This window comes from Chinchilla lanigera, unplaced genomic scaffold, assembly GCF_000276665.1.
Source record: "Chinchilla lanigera isolate Chin_1 unplaced genomic scaffold, ChiLan1.0 scaffold00122, whole genome shotgun sequence".
In the NCBI taxonomy this organism is placed as follows: domain Eukaryota; kingdom Metazoa; phylum Chordata; class Mammalia; order Rodentia; family Chinchillidae; genus Chinchilla; species Chinchilla lanigera.
In genome coordinates, this window is record NW_004955523.1 from 967,091 (window position 1) to 981,674 (window position 14,584).

The 14,584-nt window shown below is 55.9% G+C and overlaps 1 protein-coding gene across 1 annotated transcript in view; it reads left to right on the forward strand.

The window, feature by feature from the left end:
* The window catches only part of Ltbp2 (latent transforming growth factor beta binding protein 2), a gene marked incomplete at its 5' end in the record, with an annotated part of 86,528 nt that overhangs the window by 47,871 nt on the left and 24,073 nt on the right, over window positions 1-14,584 (forward strand). Inside the window, 7 exon segments of the mRNA XM_013507149.1 lie at window positions 6,699-6,773; window positions 8,253-8,375; window positions 10,258-10,422; window positions 10,676-10,891; window positions 11,463-11,482; window positions 12,647-12,686; window positions 13,456-13,569. Of these exon segments, the coding sequence (XP_013362603.1) occupies window positions 6,699-6,773; window positions 8,253-8,375; window positions 10,258-10,422; window positions 10,676-10,891; window positions 11,463-11,482; window positions 12,647-12,686; window positions 13,456-13,569 (753 nt within the window).

The window sequence follows — 14,584 nt, forward strand, 5'->3', positions numbered from 1 at the left end:
ATGTGGTGCTAGGAAAACCGGCTATCCACATGCTGAAGATTGAACATAGAGCCTTATTTCTCACTATGTCCTAAATTAAAATCAAAATGGATCAAAGATCCAAACATTAATACAGAAACACTTGCTGGGCATGGTGGTGCATACCTGTAATCCCAGCACTCGGGAGGCTGAGGCAAGAGGATCTTGTGAGTTTGAGACCAGCCTGCGCTACAAAGTGAGCTCAAGGCCAGTGTGAACTGCATAGCAAGACCCTGTCTCAAAAAAAGCAAAAAAACAAAACAAAACAAAACAAAAACCCAAAACCAAAAAACACTACCTCCACAAAAACAAAATAGGTGAAACTCTGGAAGACATAGGTGTAGGCAAAGACTTTCTGAACAGAATCCTGTTGCAAAAGAAGTAATGCCAAGAATTAACAAACAGGATCAGATCAAATTAAAAAGCTTCTGCACAGCAAAGGAAACCACCAACAGAGTGAAGGGACAACGTACAGAACAGGGAAAAGAAAGTTTTGCCAGCTACTCCTCAGAAAAAAAGAGTAACATCTAAATATATAGAGAGCTCAAAAAAATTAGACCCCCAAATTTAAAGACCCAATCAAAGCTGGGCATTTGAATAGACACTTCTTAGATGAAGAAGTACAAGTGGCCAATAAATACATGAAAAAGTGTTCAACATTGCTGGCCATTCGGGAAGTGCAAATTAAAGCAACACTGAGGTTTCATCTCACTGCAGAAAGTGGCTATCATTAAAAAATCAACCAATCACAAATGCTGGTGGGGCTGTGGGTGGGGCTTCCTCATTTTCTTCATTGCTGGTGGGAGTACAGACTGGTACAACCACTATGGAAGTCAGTGTGGAGATTTCTCAAAAACTAAAAATCGAAATCCCAGTGACCCAGCTATTCCTCTCCTCAGTATCTTCCCCAAAGAGTTTAAAGACATCATACCACTGTGATGTTTGCATAGCCATGTTTATAGCAGCACAATTCATAGCAGCTCAGTTTTGCAATCAGCCTATGCATCCATCTGCAGATGAATGGATAAAGAAAGTGTGGTATGTATACACAAGTGTACTCTGCCACAGAGAAGAATAAAGTCGTGTGAGCCATTTGTAGGAAAATGGGTGCACCTGGAGACCATAATGTTAAGAGAAGTAAATCAGACACACAGCTTAAATATAGCATTGTCTCCTTTATATGAGAAACTCATTATATAAATAAAGTGCAAAATCAAAGCAGAAAATAAAAAAGAGAGAGAGAGAAAAAAAAAAAAGTTATGTAATCCAGCATGGACAATGTATCTAAAAAGAGTACCTTGATTTAGAATAATCATCTTCTGTGTTTTATATGTCTTTGGCCTATTAGTCTACATATTAATCTGTATGTATGATAATTAACTTTGTTTTTTTGTTTTGTTTTTTGCTTTTTGAGACAGGGTCTCGCTACGCAGTTCAGGCTGGCCTTGAGCTCACTTTGTAGCCCAGGTTGATCTCAAACTTGCAATGATCCTCCTGCCTCAGCCTCCCAAGTGATAATTACAGCCATCTTGTTTTTTTGTTTTTTTAGTTTTTTTGGGGGGGGGTGGTACCAGGAATTCAACGCATGACCTCAAGCTTGCCAGGCAGGCGCTTATGCAGCTGAGCTATGTCCCTTGCCCTCCCAAGTGATAATTAACTTTGTAAGGACTTATAAAATAAATAAATCTGATGCTGGCCAAAAGGGAGAGGAAGTGGGGGAAAAAAGAATTAAGATGTAGTATGTACACCAATTCCCTGTGGTGAATGCAATCATCATGATTGCAAACAGGTACTAATGAAATTTAAAATCAAAAAAGGACTTGTAAGTACCTCCAAGGGCTGTGATGAGGATTAAGTACATTGCTATATTTGTAAAACCTATACAGTAGGGCCCGGTCTGTAGTAAGTGCTATTTTGGTACCAAACCGAGGTCCAGAAGCTCATCCCACAGAAAAACTCATGTCCAAGAGACAAGTGTTGAGGAGAAAGAAAGACCTTTATTCAGTGGCCAAAGAGTGGAGACATGGGAGCTCTGCTCACAAATCAACTGCTGCTCAACTCCCAAAGAGGCGGGCTGCACACAGAAGACAGGAATAAGGCGCAGAACGTGTAGAACGCGGCCAGTCGGGAGGGTGTGCGCGTCTTTCCTGCAGCAGGCAGAGGTTTCCCGGGACTCAGGTGCCACCTTCTCTGCCCGTTCATGGCCTGGCACTTCTGGCTATGGCAGCTGGTAGGCTTCTTCAGTCTTGAAGGGGAGAGGGAGGCTGGGCACGTCTAGGCCCTTAGCCCTGTGCCTCAGTCCTGGGGCAAAGGGTCCCCAAGTGCGCAGCATGTCTCCTCGCAGAGCGGAGGAGAATCTGACCCAAAGGCTAAGGCAGCAGAAGGCAGGACCAGCGTGAATGCAGAGATGCCGAGCCTTTCCTCCAGACACGGGCTGGTCCAAGGGGAGGGCCAGAGCCTTCGCCCAGCGCCGGCTCCAGTCCGGAAAAGTAACCCAGACAGCTGCTGTGGTCACGTCCCCCACGTCAGAGGTGCTGTCTGCAGCAAAACTGCTGGGAGACTAATGACGTATTGACCAGCCGTGTGACCTCTACATGTAGTGGTTTTAAGTCAGTTTAGAGCAAGTGATGCTAGAGTTTTTAAAAAAAAAAGTTTTTCCTTGGTAACAATTTCAGTTTTTGCTCTTATCACTTGTTCCCACTTGGACAGAGCGCCCGTGTGCTCCTGACGCTGGGCTTGGCACTGGAGATAAACAGGGGTGAAGAAGACCAGGCCCCCGCCCTCACCTAGCTTACCCCTAGTGGGGGATGGGTAAGCGGCCACAGGCACAGCCCGGCACGTGCGGCGCTCAGTCCCCACGTGCTGAGAGCAAGGAGAGGGCGCCTGCCCCTCCCCTGCCCGTCCCTCAAACCACACGGCTCAGGGCTGCTGAGACCTCTGCCCAGACCACGCACTGTCAGACTTCGGCTTGCTTTCTCCCAAAGGGGACTTTCTGAATTGGATGCTAGGTGTGGTCTTATGGAGCTGGGAACCAGCTTTGGACTGCTAGTCACAGCCCCAATTTGAGATAGAGGTTACTGGCAAAAATGGCATCTACTAGACAGTGGCCTTGTTATCTCTCTAGAAGCTTGCCCTGACAGAGCATTGTCCCTCTACACCTTTCTGTTCAGCCCAGACGGAGCACAGGTCCCCTTCCAAAGGGAGGGAGTCACCACAGAAAAACCACATGTTGCCACGTTGCGGTGGAACGTGGCTGTGACCCCAGCTACTAGGGAGGCTGAGGCAGGAGGACTGCAAGTTCAAGGCCAGCCTGGGCAACTTAGTGAGATCTTGTCTCTAAGTAAGTAAATAAACACAAATAAATTACTTGTTCCCATTTGTGAGGGTGAGGTATAACTCCCTGGGTTCAATCAATCCCCAGTAGTACAAAAAGGAAGAAAAGACGAAAGGAAAGAAGAGAAAAGAAAAGAAAAAAAGCACACTTCCAGGCTAAGAAATGTAGTTGTGGGCTCTCAGCGTGATTCATTGCTCTGGTTCTCCCAGTCTTTTGCAGGCGCTGCGGGCTGGTTCCCCTCTTGCTCCAAGCTCTCTCTACGATCTCTGCTGCTTCTCTTTCCATCGCTGAAGCAAAGACCTTTCGCCTAACTTCTGCTACCTCTTGACAGCTGCAGAAATGATGCCGCCCTGCCTGCCAGCTCATCCTGATCTCCCTGACATCTGTCTATCTTTGCCATCTGTCTCTCTGTGCCCCCTCCCTCCGTGTGTGTGTGCCTGTGTTAGTGAGGGCAGTAGAGTGGACTGCAAAGGATATGGCTTTTGTAACCAGAGGCCTGGATTCAACCCTGACTCAGCTCTAGCCAGCTTCCTTAAGCTCTCTGGGCCTTGCCTTTCTGGTCTGTAGAATGGAGATAAGGAACGCGGCCTTCAAGAATTAGTGCTGTGAGAGACGTGCAGGATGACGTGCGTCAGAGCCCGCCACTCTGACCCGGTGCGCGGTGCTAACGTGCCTTCGCCCCTCAGCCCTCGGGCAGCTGCCCTGACTTATTCTTTCCCTCCTTCTGCCCTTCACAGCGCGCGTGGGTTGCATGTAACCAGCCCATTTTCTGACGCTCTCTGACAGTGCCCTGCCTTCCTCCCTTCTCTCTGTCCTCAGTTCAGAACCGAGGCCGGGGGCACAAATGCTGGTCTCAGCCTCCACGTTCTCCAGGCCACGTTCTCCTCCACGAGAGGGGCTGCTAGGCCAGAGCCTTGTCTCCACGGTGGACCACCACAGCTGGAGCAAGACAGGCCTTGGCAGGAAAAGTATTAGGACTTCGATTACATTGTTTAATTCTAAAGAATACGAAGCTTCACTGGTGTGTGCCCCACTTGGTCTGTCCATGTCAGACCGGCGTCACATGTAGTTTGGCGTGTGACAGTGTCCTCAGGGAGGGGTGTCCAGGAGGCTGTGGCGCTGCCTTGTGTCTTTGTCATATTACAACATGGTGTGGTTCACAGTGCTCAGCTTGTGGACTTTTATGTTCTTAACGAAACTGACCCTCACAAAGGCTGATGTGACTAAAAGCTCTGGCAAAGAAATTGTGGGTTCAGAATACTACCACTAACACAATCGTAAGCAGTCGTGAAGATGCAGTGCTGATAATTCTGACGACATACCTCTGACGTGCCGTGGGTCGTGTTGCAAGGTGAAAATAATAAAACCTGTCAGACGGGACCCAAAGTATACCCAAGGGCCGAACAGTCAAGAAAACTGTGTGAAATACAGATGTGTACCTGCTGTCGTTGATAATAGCCCGGCCTTCCGTGTCGAAGTACCCAGAGAGAGCAGCTCATGATAGAGTAAAAGCTGCCGTGATTAGAAAGACGTTTACAACACGAAGACCCCAAGCGGCTGTATGAGAGGATGGAAGTATGGTTTTCTAACATGTCTCTTGGTATTTGCAAGACTCTATTTCCACAATAAATCATGTGAAGAACTGTTTCTGTAAACCACCAAAGAAAGGAGGAACCCGAGAAGATGTATTCTCACGGTGAATGACTTCTTGGCTAAAAACAAGCTTTGCCATCACTCTGGAGGTGCAGTGAGTGACACTGCACCCGAACGGGAGGCACGGGGTGAGGTCGGGGTCCCCTCCCCACGGCGCCGGAGACGTGCTGTCGCCCTCAGGTAAGCAAAGCCGGAAGACAGTTGCTGTCGGAAGTCAGCCCGCGCCACCTTCACAAAACGAGACCCTCCAGCCACATGGCGTCTGGGTGGGACTTCGCGTGAAAGAGAGCCTGGAAACGGCGTGTGCCCCTCGGGGACTCCTGTCTGTGTCATGGCGAAGGAATTTGAAAATCCTGGGTTCCATCTTCAGTACCCGCACATACGCGTACACACGCGTGTGTGCACACTCACACCTCTTTTTCCTTATTTATTCCTTGTTTACTTATTTCTGGTGCTCTGAATGGAGCCCTGGCTTCGGACGTGCTAAGCAAGGCCCCACCACTGAGCTCCATCCCCATGGTGTTCACAGTGGCTGCCTTTCCGTGGTGATGCGGGCTGTCAGCCGTGTGCTGTCTGCAAAAGCTCTCCAGGAGGGAGGACACGCTCTCTGTCCCTCCAGAGTGGTGGAGGTGTTTCCTTTGTTTTTATTTTACATCAGTTGTTTGGGGTTTTTCTCTGTGAAATAGAAGCAGGTCGTGTGAAATTGATGCAAGATGTGTGTCTGCATCAGAACGCTGACCCTCGTTTCCTAGCTGACCAGTCAACACTCAGGCATTGCCTGTAATTCTTTCCAGGTGAGGGGCAAAGCAGATTTGTCCAGCCGTGTGTGTACTGCATAACATGAATGTAGTAGAAAAATACTGTATATGCTACAGTAACTATATGAGTTAATAGATGAAAAAATGACTTCTTAGTATTTTTAAATGTTTTAATTGATAAAAACTGCATATCTTTATAGTGTACAATATAATGCCCTGAAACCAGTGAGACTTTGTCTCAAAAGTTAAAAATTTTAAAAGGGGTAGGTGTGTAGCTCTGTGTGAAGACCCTGGGTTCAATTCAGTACCACTAGGAAGGAAGGAAGGAAGGGAAAAGCAAGGGGGGGCGGAGGGAAAGGAAAGGAAAGGAAAAGGGAAGGAAAAAGAAATGCATTATAGAATGGCTAAATCAAGCTAATTAGTGTTGTATTGCCTTGCGTATAATGTAGCGGTTAATTACCTCAATTTTTAGCTGTGTTTTGTGTGTGCTTTTTTGTGGTGAGTACACTTACGAGTCTACCCTCCGAGTGATTCTCAGATCTACACACTGTTACTCCTCACTGTGTGGTATACAGCAAGTCCCCTGAATTTAGTCCTCCCATCTGACCGAACTTTGTGTCCTTTGACTGAGATCTCCCCGTCCCCATCCTGGCCCCGGGGACCGTCGCACTCTCTGCCCCGTGCACTCGCCTTTGCCAGAGTCCACGCAGAAGTGAGGTCCTGTTTTCTGTGTGTAGCTTACGGCACCCAATGCCATTTGTAATAAAAGCAAGGTGAGCCGAGAGGAGCCTGCCGAGGGCCAGGTGGTGCAGCCGCCCAGGGTGGTGGCTTGGGGGACAGGAGGCGCAGGGCCGCTAAGTGGCTGGATGTCCACCTTGCGCCCCACTTCCCAGCACGGGGACACAGGCGCCCACCTGTCTGTCCTTGCTCCTCAGCCTCCGCGGTGACCAAGGACGGCCAGCTGGACTGTCCCCTGGGGTACAGGCGGCTGAATGTGACTCACTGCCAAGGTAAGGACTGCCTGGCAGAGCTGGGCGCGGGAGGGGGTGTGAAGGGGCTGGTCACGCAGAGGTACAACCACCCCCAGAAAAGAGGGGCGTCTGTCACTGCCTGGGGGCCTCCCCTGGCACCTCCGAGCCCCAGCGTGGGAGCTGCTGGCTTGTGGGGTTAGGAAGGCGGGTACTTGTCCGAGAGTGCTGGCGTGCGCCAACGAGCCAAGCTCCGCTCCTCCCACCTGCGCCCGCCCCTGCTCAGAGCACGCTGGGTGCTGCTTAGGGCTGTGCTGTGTCCGAAGGAGTCACCCCATCCTCACACGTCCACTCCCCTGCCTCCCTGAAATGGGAGGAGTTCCCACCCAGGCAGGAGATCAAGTCAGCCGAGCTGGTACGGACCTCTGGGCTTTCCCAGTGGAGCGCTGCTCCGCCTTCCTCCCACCTGCCTCAGCCCACAGCTGGAAGGGGCAGGCGGTGGGGTGCGGGTGGCAAGGGTGGGTGTCTGAGGCCCAGCCCCTGCCCTGGCCTTGCGGGCCTGGCTCATGGCTCCGTGGGCCGGCTGAAGCTGGGGTGGTCTGTGTGAGAGAGGCCGCAGAGGGGCCAGGCGCAGGCAAGAGCAGGAGCTCACTGGTGTTTTGTCGCCATGGGGACGTGGTTCGGGGTGTGATGCGACTGGGGGCCACTTCACTGAAGGGCAGCTGCGGCCGCTGAGCAGACGCAGGAGCCCTCGTGGGCTGAGGGCCATGACACGAGCAGAGGCCTCCCGCTGGTCAGGGCCTCCCGGGGCTGGCAGGGCCCGCGGGGAGCTGAGACGACTCCCTTTCCGAGGGCTTGGACGAGTCCACAGATGGAAGCCTGCATGACCTGTTTTGGGGGAAGCTCCCAGGCATGGCCTCCCAGCCCCGCTTGCTGACCCCACTCCTCCCTTCCCCACACTGCCCCAGCCTCTGCTTCCAGGGCCTTCAGACCCCTCGCCCGGGTCTGGGGCCCTGCAGAGGGGCTCGGGAGCCTCTCAAAAAAAGCTAAGGGCCTCGGCTGCCCCCTGTCCACCCTCCAGCCAGATAGGCCCCTTCGCCCACCTCTCCCATGCCCTGCTGTGTGCCAGTCAGCAGAGCTAAGTGACTCCGGGCAGGTTACTCCCGGAGCCTCAGTTCCTTCCATAAAATGAGGACCTGCTTGCTAAAACTGTGTGTGAGCATTAAGTGGGTCTCGTATGTCAAGTTCCCAGCACGGATGGTAAATATGCACGGCAGGACAGATGCTCCGTGAGCCTCAGCTCTCTCTCCTAGGGCCACTACTACGTGCCGGGCGGGGGTTCAGCGGTTTGAGATTTTTCTCACTCGCCGTCTTTGTTCTATCTCACAAATGAGGCAACTGAGGCACAAGAAGGGGGTCGTTCTCAGTAAACAGCCGCTGTCGCCCTGTTACCCTTGGATGGGGCCCCTTCCTGCCACGGCCCTCGGGGGTGGGCACTCGGTCGTCCCCTGTGCCCTGCAGATATCAACGAGTGCCTGATCGCGGGCCTGTGCAAGGACCTGCAGTGCGTGAACACCAGAGGCAGCTACCTGTGCACGTGCAGACCGGGCCTGATGCTGGACCCATCGCGGAGCCGCTGCGTGTGTGAGTGCCGATGGGGACCAGACGTGGTGACACCCTCCAGTGCCCAGGCCAGCGCCAGGCGTTAAACCATCCCCTTCTCAACCTGGAGTCGGGCCGGTGTACAAAGCTGACCCGCTCTTCCTGCGGGAACAGGCGGTTGCCGCCTGCTTTTCTGCTGCAGGCCTTCCTCCTGGGGCTTGGCAGTGAGGGTGTGTGTTGTCTTCTCTGGGCTCTGTTTCCGCTCTGGCCGTTTCTGTCCTGTCTGCTGCCCTGTTGACCTTGGCGATGTGTGTGTGTTGCCTTGCTGTGGAGTGGCCTGGGCCCTGGCCGCCCTTCCAGTGCCTGAGCTCCGCGGCTGGTCGTGTGGCTGTTAAGATCACTTTCTTAAAGGGACATTCGTACATCAGTGGCACTGCTTCCTCGCCCCGGAGCTTCTGTATGACCCTTCTGAGCGTGTCTCATGCCCACAAACACGCATGCGTCACGAGTCCTAGGCGTTAGCGTTGGAGGAGTGTGTAGCGTACACTCCCCAGCCACTGTTTCTAGTGACCTTTGTGGTTTCCAGTGGGAGGAGGCCCAGGCTGGCAGGCTCCACATGGCAGAGCTGATGCCATGGCCCAGATGGGACTTTCCTTGGGCAGGAAGACCTGACCAAAGCTGAATAAAACCAGCGCTGACTGGCCTCTGGGGCACAGCCACCGCCAGCTTAGCAAAGTGCCCTGTGGTGGGCCAAGCGCTTGGTCTGCAAACCGCCTGGTACTGGGTCTGGGGAGGCCGTGGGGAGGAAGAAGACACTGGTGCCACCCAGAGGCCGCACCTCAGGGAAGGAAGCCTGAGCCCAGTGTCTCCAGGGAGAGGAAACTGTGGGAGCCCTAGGAGCCAGCCAGTGAGGTGGCCCCGAATGAGGACAACACAGCAGGCCATGACCGAGAAACCGCCTGTCGTGGTGGCTTTGTACTCAGAGCCTTACAGGGCTTACAGCCCTTCCTTCTCCTCCACGTCACTTAGGATTCCTGTAGCAGGCGGTGTGTTTAATGCCCTAAGTGACTTTTATTTATTGGGTAGGAAGAGACCCTGAATGCAAGGAAGCTGCACTAGCTGTGCGTGTTCTCTATTCCCCTGCCTCCCCAGTTTAGTCCCTCCAGCCTCCTCTGATCTGTCTCCTGTAGGACAGAGGACAGGCGTGTTTCTGGTTGTCACGCTCTCTCCCTGCCACCTGGCCAGGGCGGTAGAGTAGTCTGTGGGGCTGTCAGCTTCCTGACATTCCCACCTGGGTGGTCTCCACCTCGAAGGAAGTGGTCCCTGGAGGCAGAGATCACATCTATGATCCAGGGCCCAGGGACCCGCTGAGGAGTCACCTGTGCAGAGCACGGTGACCTCTGACAAGGCACCCTCGCTGGCCTCACTCCGTTTAATCTCCACAGCATCGTGAAGAAGGTTTCTGAGGCAGGAGTCTGTGGTTACAGGTTGCAGAAACCCAACCCAAACTGCCGCGAGCAAAAACAAATGAACTGACCCAAACAGTTAGGAAGTACAGGGGCAGGTGTGGGCTCCTCGGTGGCATCCAGGCAGCCACAGTGTCCTCAGGACGACTGTTGCTCTGTTTCCTGTGTTGGGTTCCTAGCTTCTTCCAAGATGGCCACCAGATGCCCTAATCCTACATTCTCTCGGCCTCACCAGCGCTGCTGTATTCCACCGTGGCCATCGCTCCTAATTACCTAGCCCATTCTTCCAGTTACCCACCCTCGTGAATGTTTTCAGGGCCCCGCGCTTCCAGATTGAGACGTGGGCCAGGCACGTCTAAGCCGTGCGGCACCCACTCCTCCACCTGTGCCCTCCGTGTGCACCTCCCTCCCGCGGGGCTGGCCGCGGCCCGCCCCCACCTGCCGTGTGTCTATTGCAGCGGACAAGGCCGTCTCCATGCAGCAGGGACTGTGCTACCGGTCGCTGGGGCCTGGCACCTGTGCCCTGCCTTTGGCCCAGAAGATCACCAAGCAGATATGCTGCTGCAGCCGTGTGGGCAAAGCATGGGGCAGCAAGTGTGAGAAATGCCCCTTGCCTGGCACAGGTAACTCCCCACCCCCATCCCAGCTCTGGCCGTCGAAGGTCTACCTCAGCGCCAGTGGCCACTTCCCCCGTCCTGGTAGATCCCTCTCAAGCCAAGGACAAGTCTTCCCGCCCTACTCAAGTACTTCTCTCAACCTGGGGCTCCCTCCCTCCCGCATTGCTTCCCACTGCTCTCCCCCAGAGCGGGGAAAGAGGACCCTGGTTTCCGGCAGGCATGGCCTCACTCACTTGCCCTCTGGCTGTTGGCTTTTCAGAGGCCTTCCGGGAGATCTGCCCTGCTGGCCACGGCTACACCTACTCGAGCTCAGACATCCGTCTGTCCATGAGGAGAGCTGAGGAGGAAGAACTGGCCGGGCCCTCGAGGGAGGAGGCTCAGCGGAGCGGCGGGGCCCTGCCTGGGCCAGGAGAGAGGCAGCCGCTGCGGGCGGCCACCAGCACCTGGCTGGAGGCTGAGAGCATCCCTGACAAGGGTATCTGGGCTGGGGGAGAGATCAGCGGTCTCCCTTTCCTCTGAGGTCACAGAGGCACAGGGCGTTTGGTCTCGGGATCTCGTCCCTGGGACGTTAGGAAGGGCAGCTGGAGCAGCAGCTGGCCCGGCACAACAGGAAGTCCTTTCCCCTTCCTGTCCCACACGGGGTGACGAGGTGCTCTTGTCCGAGGAGTTTGCTCGTGGAGTTGCGAGAGGTCAGCAGCAGCCTCGCCCCGGCCGGCCAGGCCTTCGGGGGTGGCGCTCGCCGCCATCCTGGGGGTCTGCAGGCTTTCGGTGTCCTGTCCTGGCTTTAGGCGGCAGTGCAGGAAGTGGGTTACAGAACTGGTGGGGCAGAGAGAGGGACCCTGTCCCTGGAGGCCTAGGAGAAGCAGGAGGAGCCTTCCTCTCACCGAGGGAGAGGCCGGGGCAGGCGGCAGGTAAGAGCAGGGCTCTGTTCACTGCCCTGCTGGGGACACAGTCGGGGTGCAGACTGCGAGCAGCCAGGCGTGGGCTGAGGGCCGGACCCGCTGCGTCTCTCCAGCGAGCTCATGCTCTCACCCTTCCCTTCCCAGGCGACTCTCAGGCTGGCCAGGTGAGTGGGCCTTTCCCCCGCGGAGGACGGCAAGGGTGTGGGAGAGCAGGACCCGCAGCCACCGGGGCCCCAGGCCAGCGTCCCATGGGGGAGGAGAGGGAGAAGGATAGAGCATCTGTCAGATTTTGCTTGGAGAGGTGACAGTGACCCTGCGGGAAGTGACGACACCAGCAGCCACTGTGCAGCAGCCTGTCATCTGGGGCAGTCCCGGTCCTTACGGAAGAACCGCCCTGTCAGTCCCAGCTGTCAGGCAGGCTCTGCACGTTGTGCCGGAGCGTAGTCGGTTCTGGCCCATTCTGGCTCCAGCACTGAGCCGTCGGGTCTAGCCCTCCAGGCCTGTGTGAGGTGCTCCCGGAGGAGTAGCGGCACAGCTGTAGATAGCCTCAGACCGCTTACTTCCTGGAGAAGGAGACATCCGACCCTCTTCCCTGGGCCCAGGGTCCCTCTGTGCACCCAACACTGGTTTCTACCAAGGAACCACTCCGGAAGGGGGGTTCTCCCTCGCCCTTCGCCAGCCCGCCCAGCCCTGCCAGTCCCCTGCCCTCCCACCTGCAACCCTAACCAACTTCCAGTGATGCGTCTCAGCGGCCGGCCGCCCCCCCCCCCGCACCCGGCCGCCCCCCCCCCCGCACATTCCAGACTGAAGCTTTCGTTCTGTGTCCTCACCGCTCCACTCCGCCCAAGCTCCTCTCGCCCTCTCGTCTCCTCTTCCCTGTTATCTACTTGCCCCTGTCTGCAGCGGTGATGAGGGACGCCAAGCGTGGTCCCGAGTCCTGGCCTCGCCACGCTGACTCTAGAGCCCTGGAAGCTCTAGTTAAGCTGTGGGACGTCTGTCACTCTGCCTGCGGCATGGGGGATCATAGCCTCGATTCTGTAATGCTGACGTGCACCACGCGCAGACACTCAGCTGGCGCAGAGCACACCTCGGCTGCTTTAATCACTGCAGCTTACTGTCATAAGGTAGTCGAGCAGCTCACCAAGACCGTGGTGTGAGGTGCCTAGCAGAATGCCCCGTACATGTGAGGAACTCGTCCATTCTTGGAATGAATGAAAACTGAAGGAGAGGGTCAGACAGGAAGGCTGAGGCTAGGTGCGTGCTGGGGAGGGAAGCAGTCGTGATGGTGACCGAGGAGTCCCAACTGACCTTCTCCAATTTCCACGCAGGATACAACCAGTGTCACCCACACACCTGCCTGGGTCCCAGGTGAGTCCCTCTCCTACCAGCTTTCCGGGAAAGGAGAAGGGAGGAAGCAACAGCCTTTAGTCCAGTGGTGGAGGTCCTACCCAGGAGCTGGTGCCTGGGGTTCAGTCAGAAGAGGTCGTATGTGACAGGGCACATGAACTCTCTGGGACCCCTACACCCCCAGGGGTCTGTGAAGTCAGTGAGAGACCCATGATGCTTCCCAAATATCTTCCTAGCCACCAGACTGAATCTCACGGTGCCACTTCGCACATAAATCAGGGCGAAGAAGAGGCACCGGTTGCAGCAGCGAGTTGCCCGGTTCCCCAGAGCCCTCTCCCCCAGGGGCCTCCTGTCCCCTCTGAAACCGCAGCTGATGCAGAGGCCGGGAGGCTGAGCTTCCGCTTCCTCAGCCCGTAGAATGGCCACTGACGCTGTCCTTCGGCCTCCTGAGGCCCTGAAATGTTGCTGTTTGTGGCAGAGTTGTGTAAACTATAGGAGAGCGCAGGCAGAGAAGGGTGCTGAAGTGGGACCCAGGGGACCTGGGCTCTGCTCCTGCCTCCAGCCAGCTGGCTGGCCTGGGCGAGCGGCCGTGTCTCGTTCTCCTCCCCTGGGAGGCAGAGGGTGAGACTGAGTTGTTCTAGAATTCTGACTCTGTGCGGGTCAAGTTCCAGGAGACACGGGTGACTCAGCTGAGCGCCCGCACCCCCTTGGGAGTCTGAACAGTGGAGAGAAGAGGCCAAGGCCAGGCAAGGAGGCCCCGGTCCCACCTGCTCCCCTGTGCCCCTTGCAGTGCATGCCAGTGGAAGGCCAACGCCACCCCTGCCTGAACAGGGGGTTCCAGAGACCCAGGAAGAGGAGCACCTGGCCCTTTCCACAGATGTGCTGGTGACCTCAGCTCCCCCAGGTAGCTGCAGCCGGCCGTTGGAGGCTCTCTGCCGTCACCCCGTGACATGTGGCTGACCGGAGCCAAATCCAGGGCCGGAGTGTGAGCGAAATCCCTTCCTTGCCTCTCCCACCGGATGACAATCTCCAGGGAGCTCCATCCAGGCTTTCTCTGGGGAAGGGGCCTTCTGGGAGAACCCAAAGAAGGGGAACCCGTGGAGGGGAGCTGGGCCTCTCCAGGCTATTTGCCCTGACTCAGCGAGGGCTCTGGCAGCGGCGGCCACCTGCCCAAAGGAGGGTTGTTTTGGGAAGGAACACGGTTGCTGCCCAAGTGTTTTAAGTACCCGAGGGCCTGCATTCTGCCCTCTCTGCTCAGCTACAATGATGCGGGCGGCGTGGGGAGACCCCTGGCAAATCCAGCCTGCTCTGGAACGTGCCCTCCTCAGAGCGCACTGTCCGGCACTTGGTTCAGGAGAAGCAAGGCCGGTGTTGCGGCGGCTGCTCCCACGCACTCGTGTGCTCTTCTGGCTGCCCTCTCAGGAGCTGGGTGTGCGCTTAGCTCACTGACTGAGTGCTGGGGTTCAAGTCACCTTGGCTAGAGGCAAGAGGAAGGGAGTTCTGGATTTTCTCCAGCAGCGAGAAAGCCCGTACAGGCCAGGCAGTGGGGGTTGGGGGGGGGTAGGGCTAGGGGTCAGTCTTACCGCAAATGCCCTTGGACCTTGCCAGGACCTCCCTGCCCTGGGCTCAGAGGCTCCCTGGAGCTCCAGGCAGTGTCCTTCGTCCAGCGGGAAGCACAGGCTGGGCAAGAAGGCTCAGCAGGGGCATGCTGAGTCGCTGCCGGTGCGAATGGCCTGCAGGGAAGCCAAGTCAGGCTCAGCGGGGACCCTCAACTCCACGGGCATCAGGGCCTCCCCACCCGCAGCCTCAGCCTTTTCCCGATTGCCTTCCTTCACCCTCTTCCAGCCTCACCCCGTGGGTAGACATTAGAACCTGTCAGAGACCTCTGTGATCTCCCAGGGTGACACAGACTTGGAACT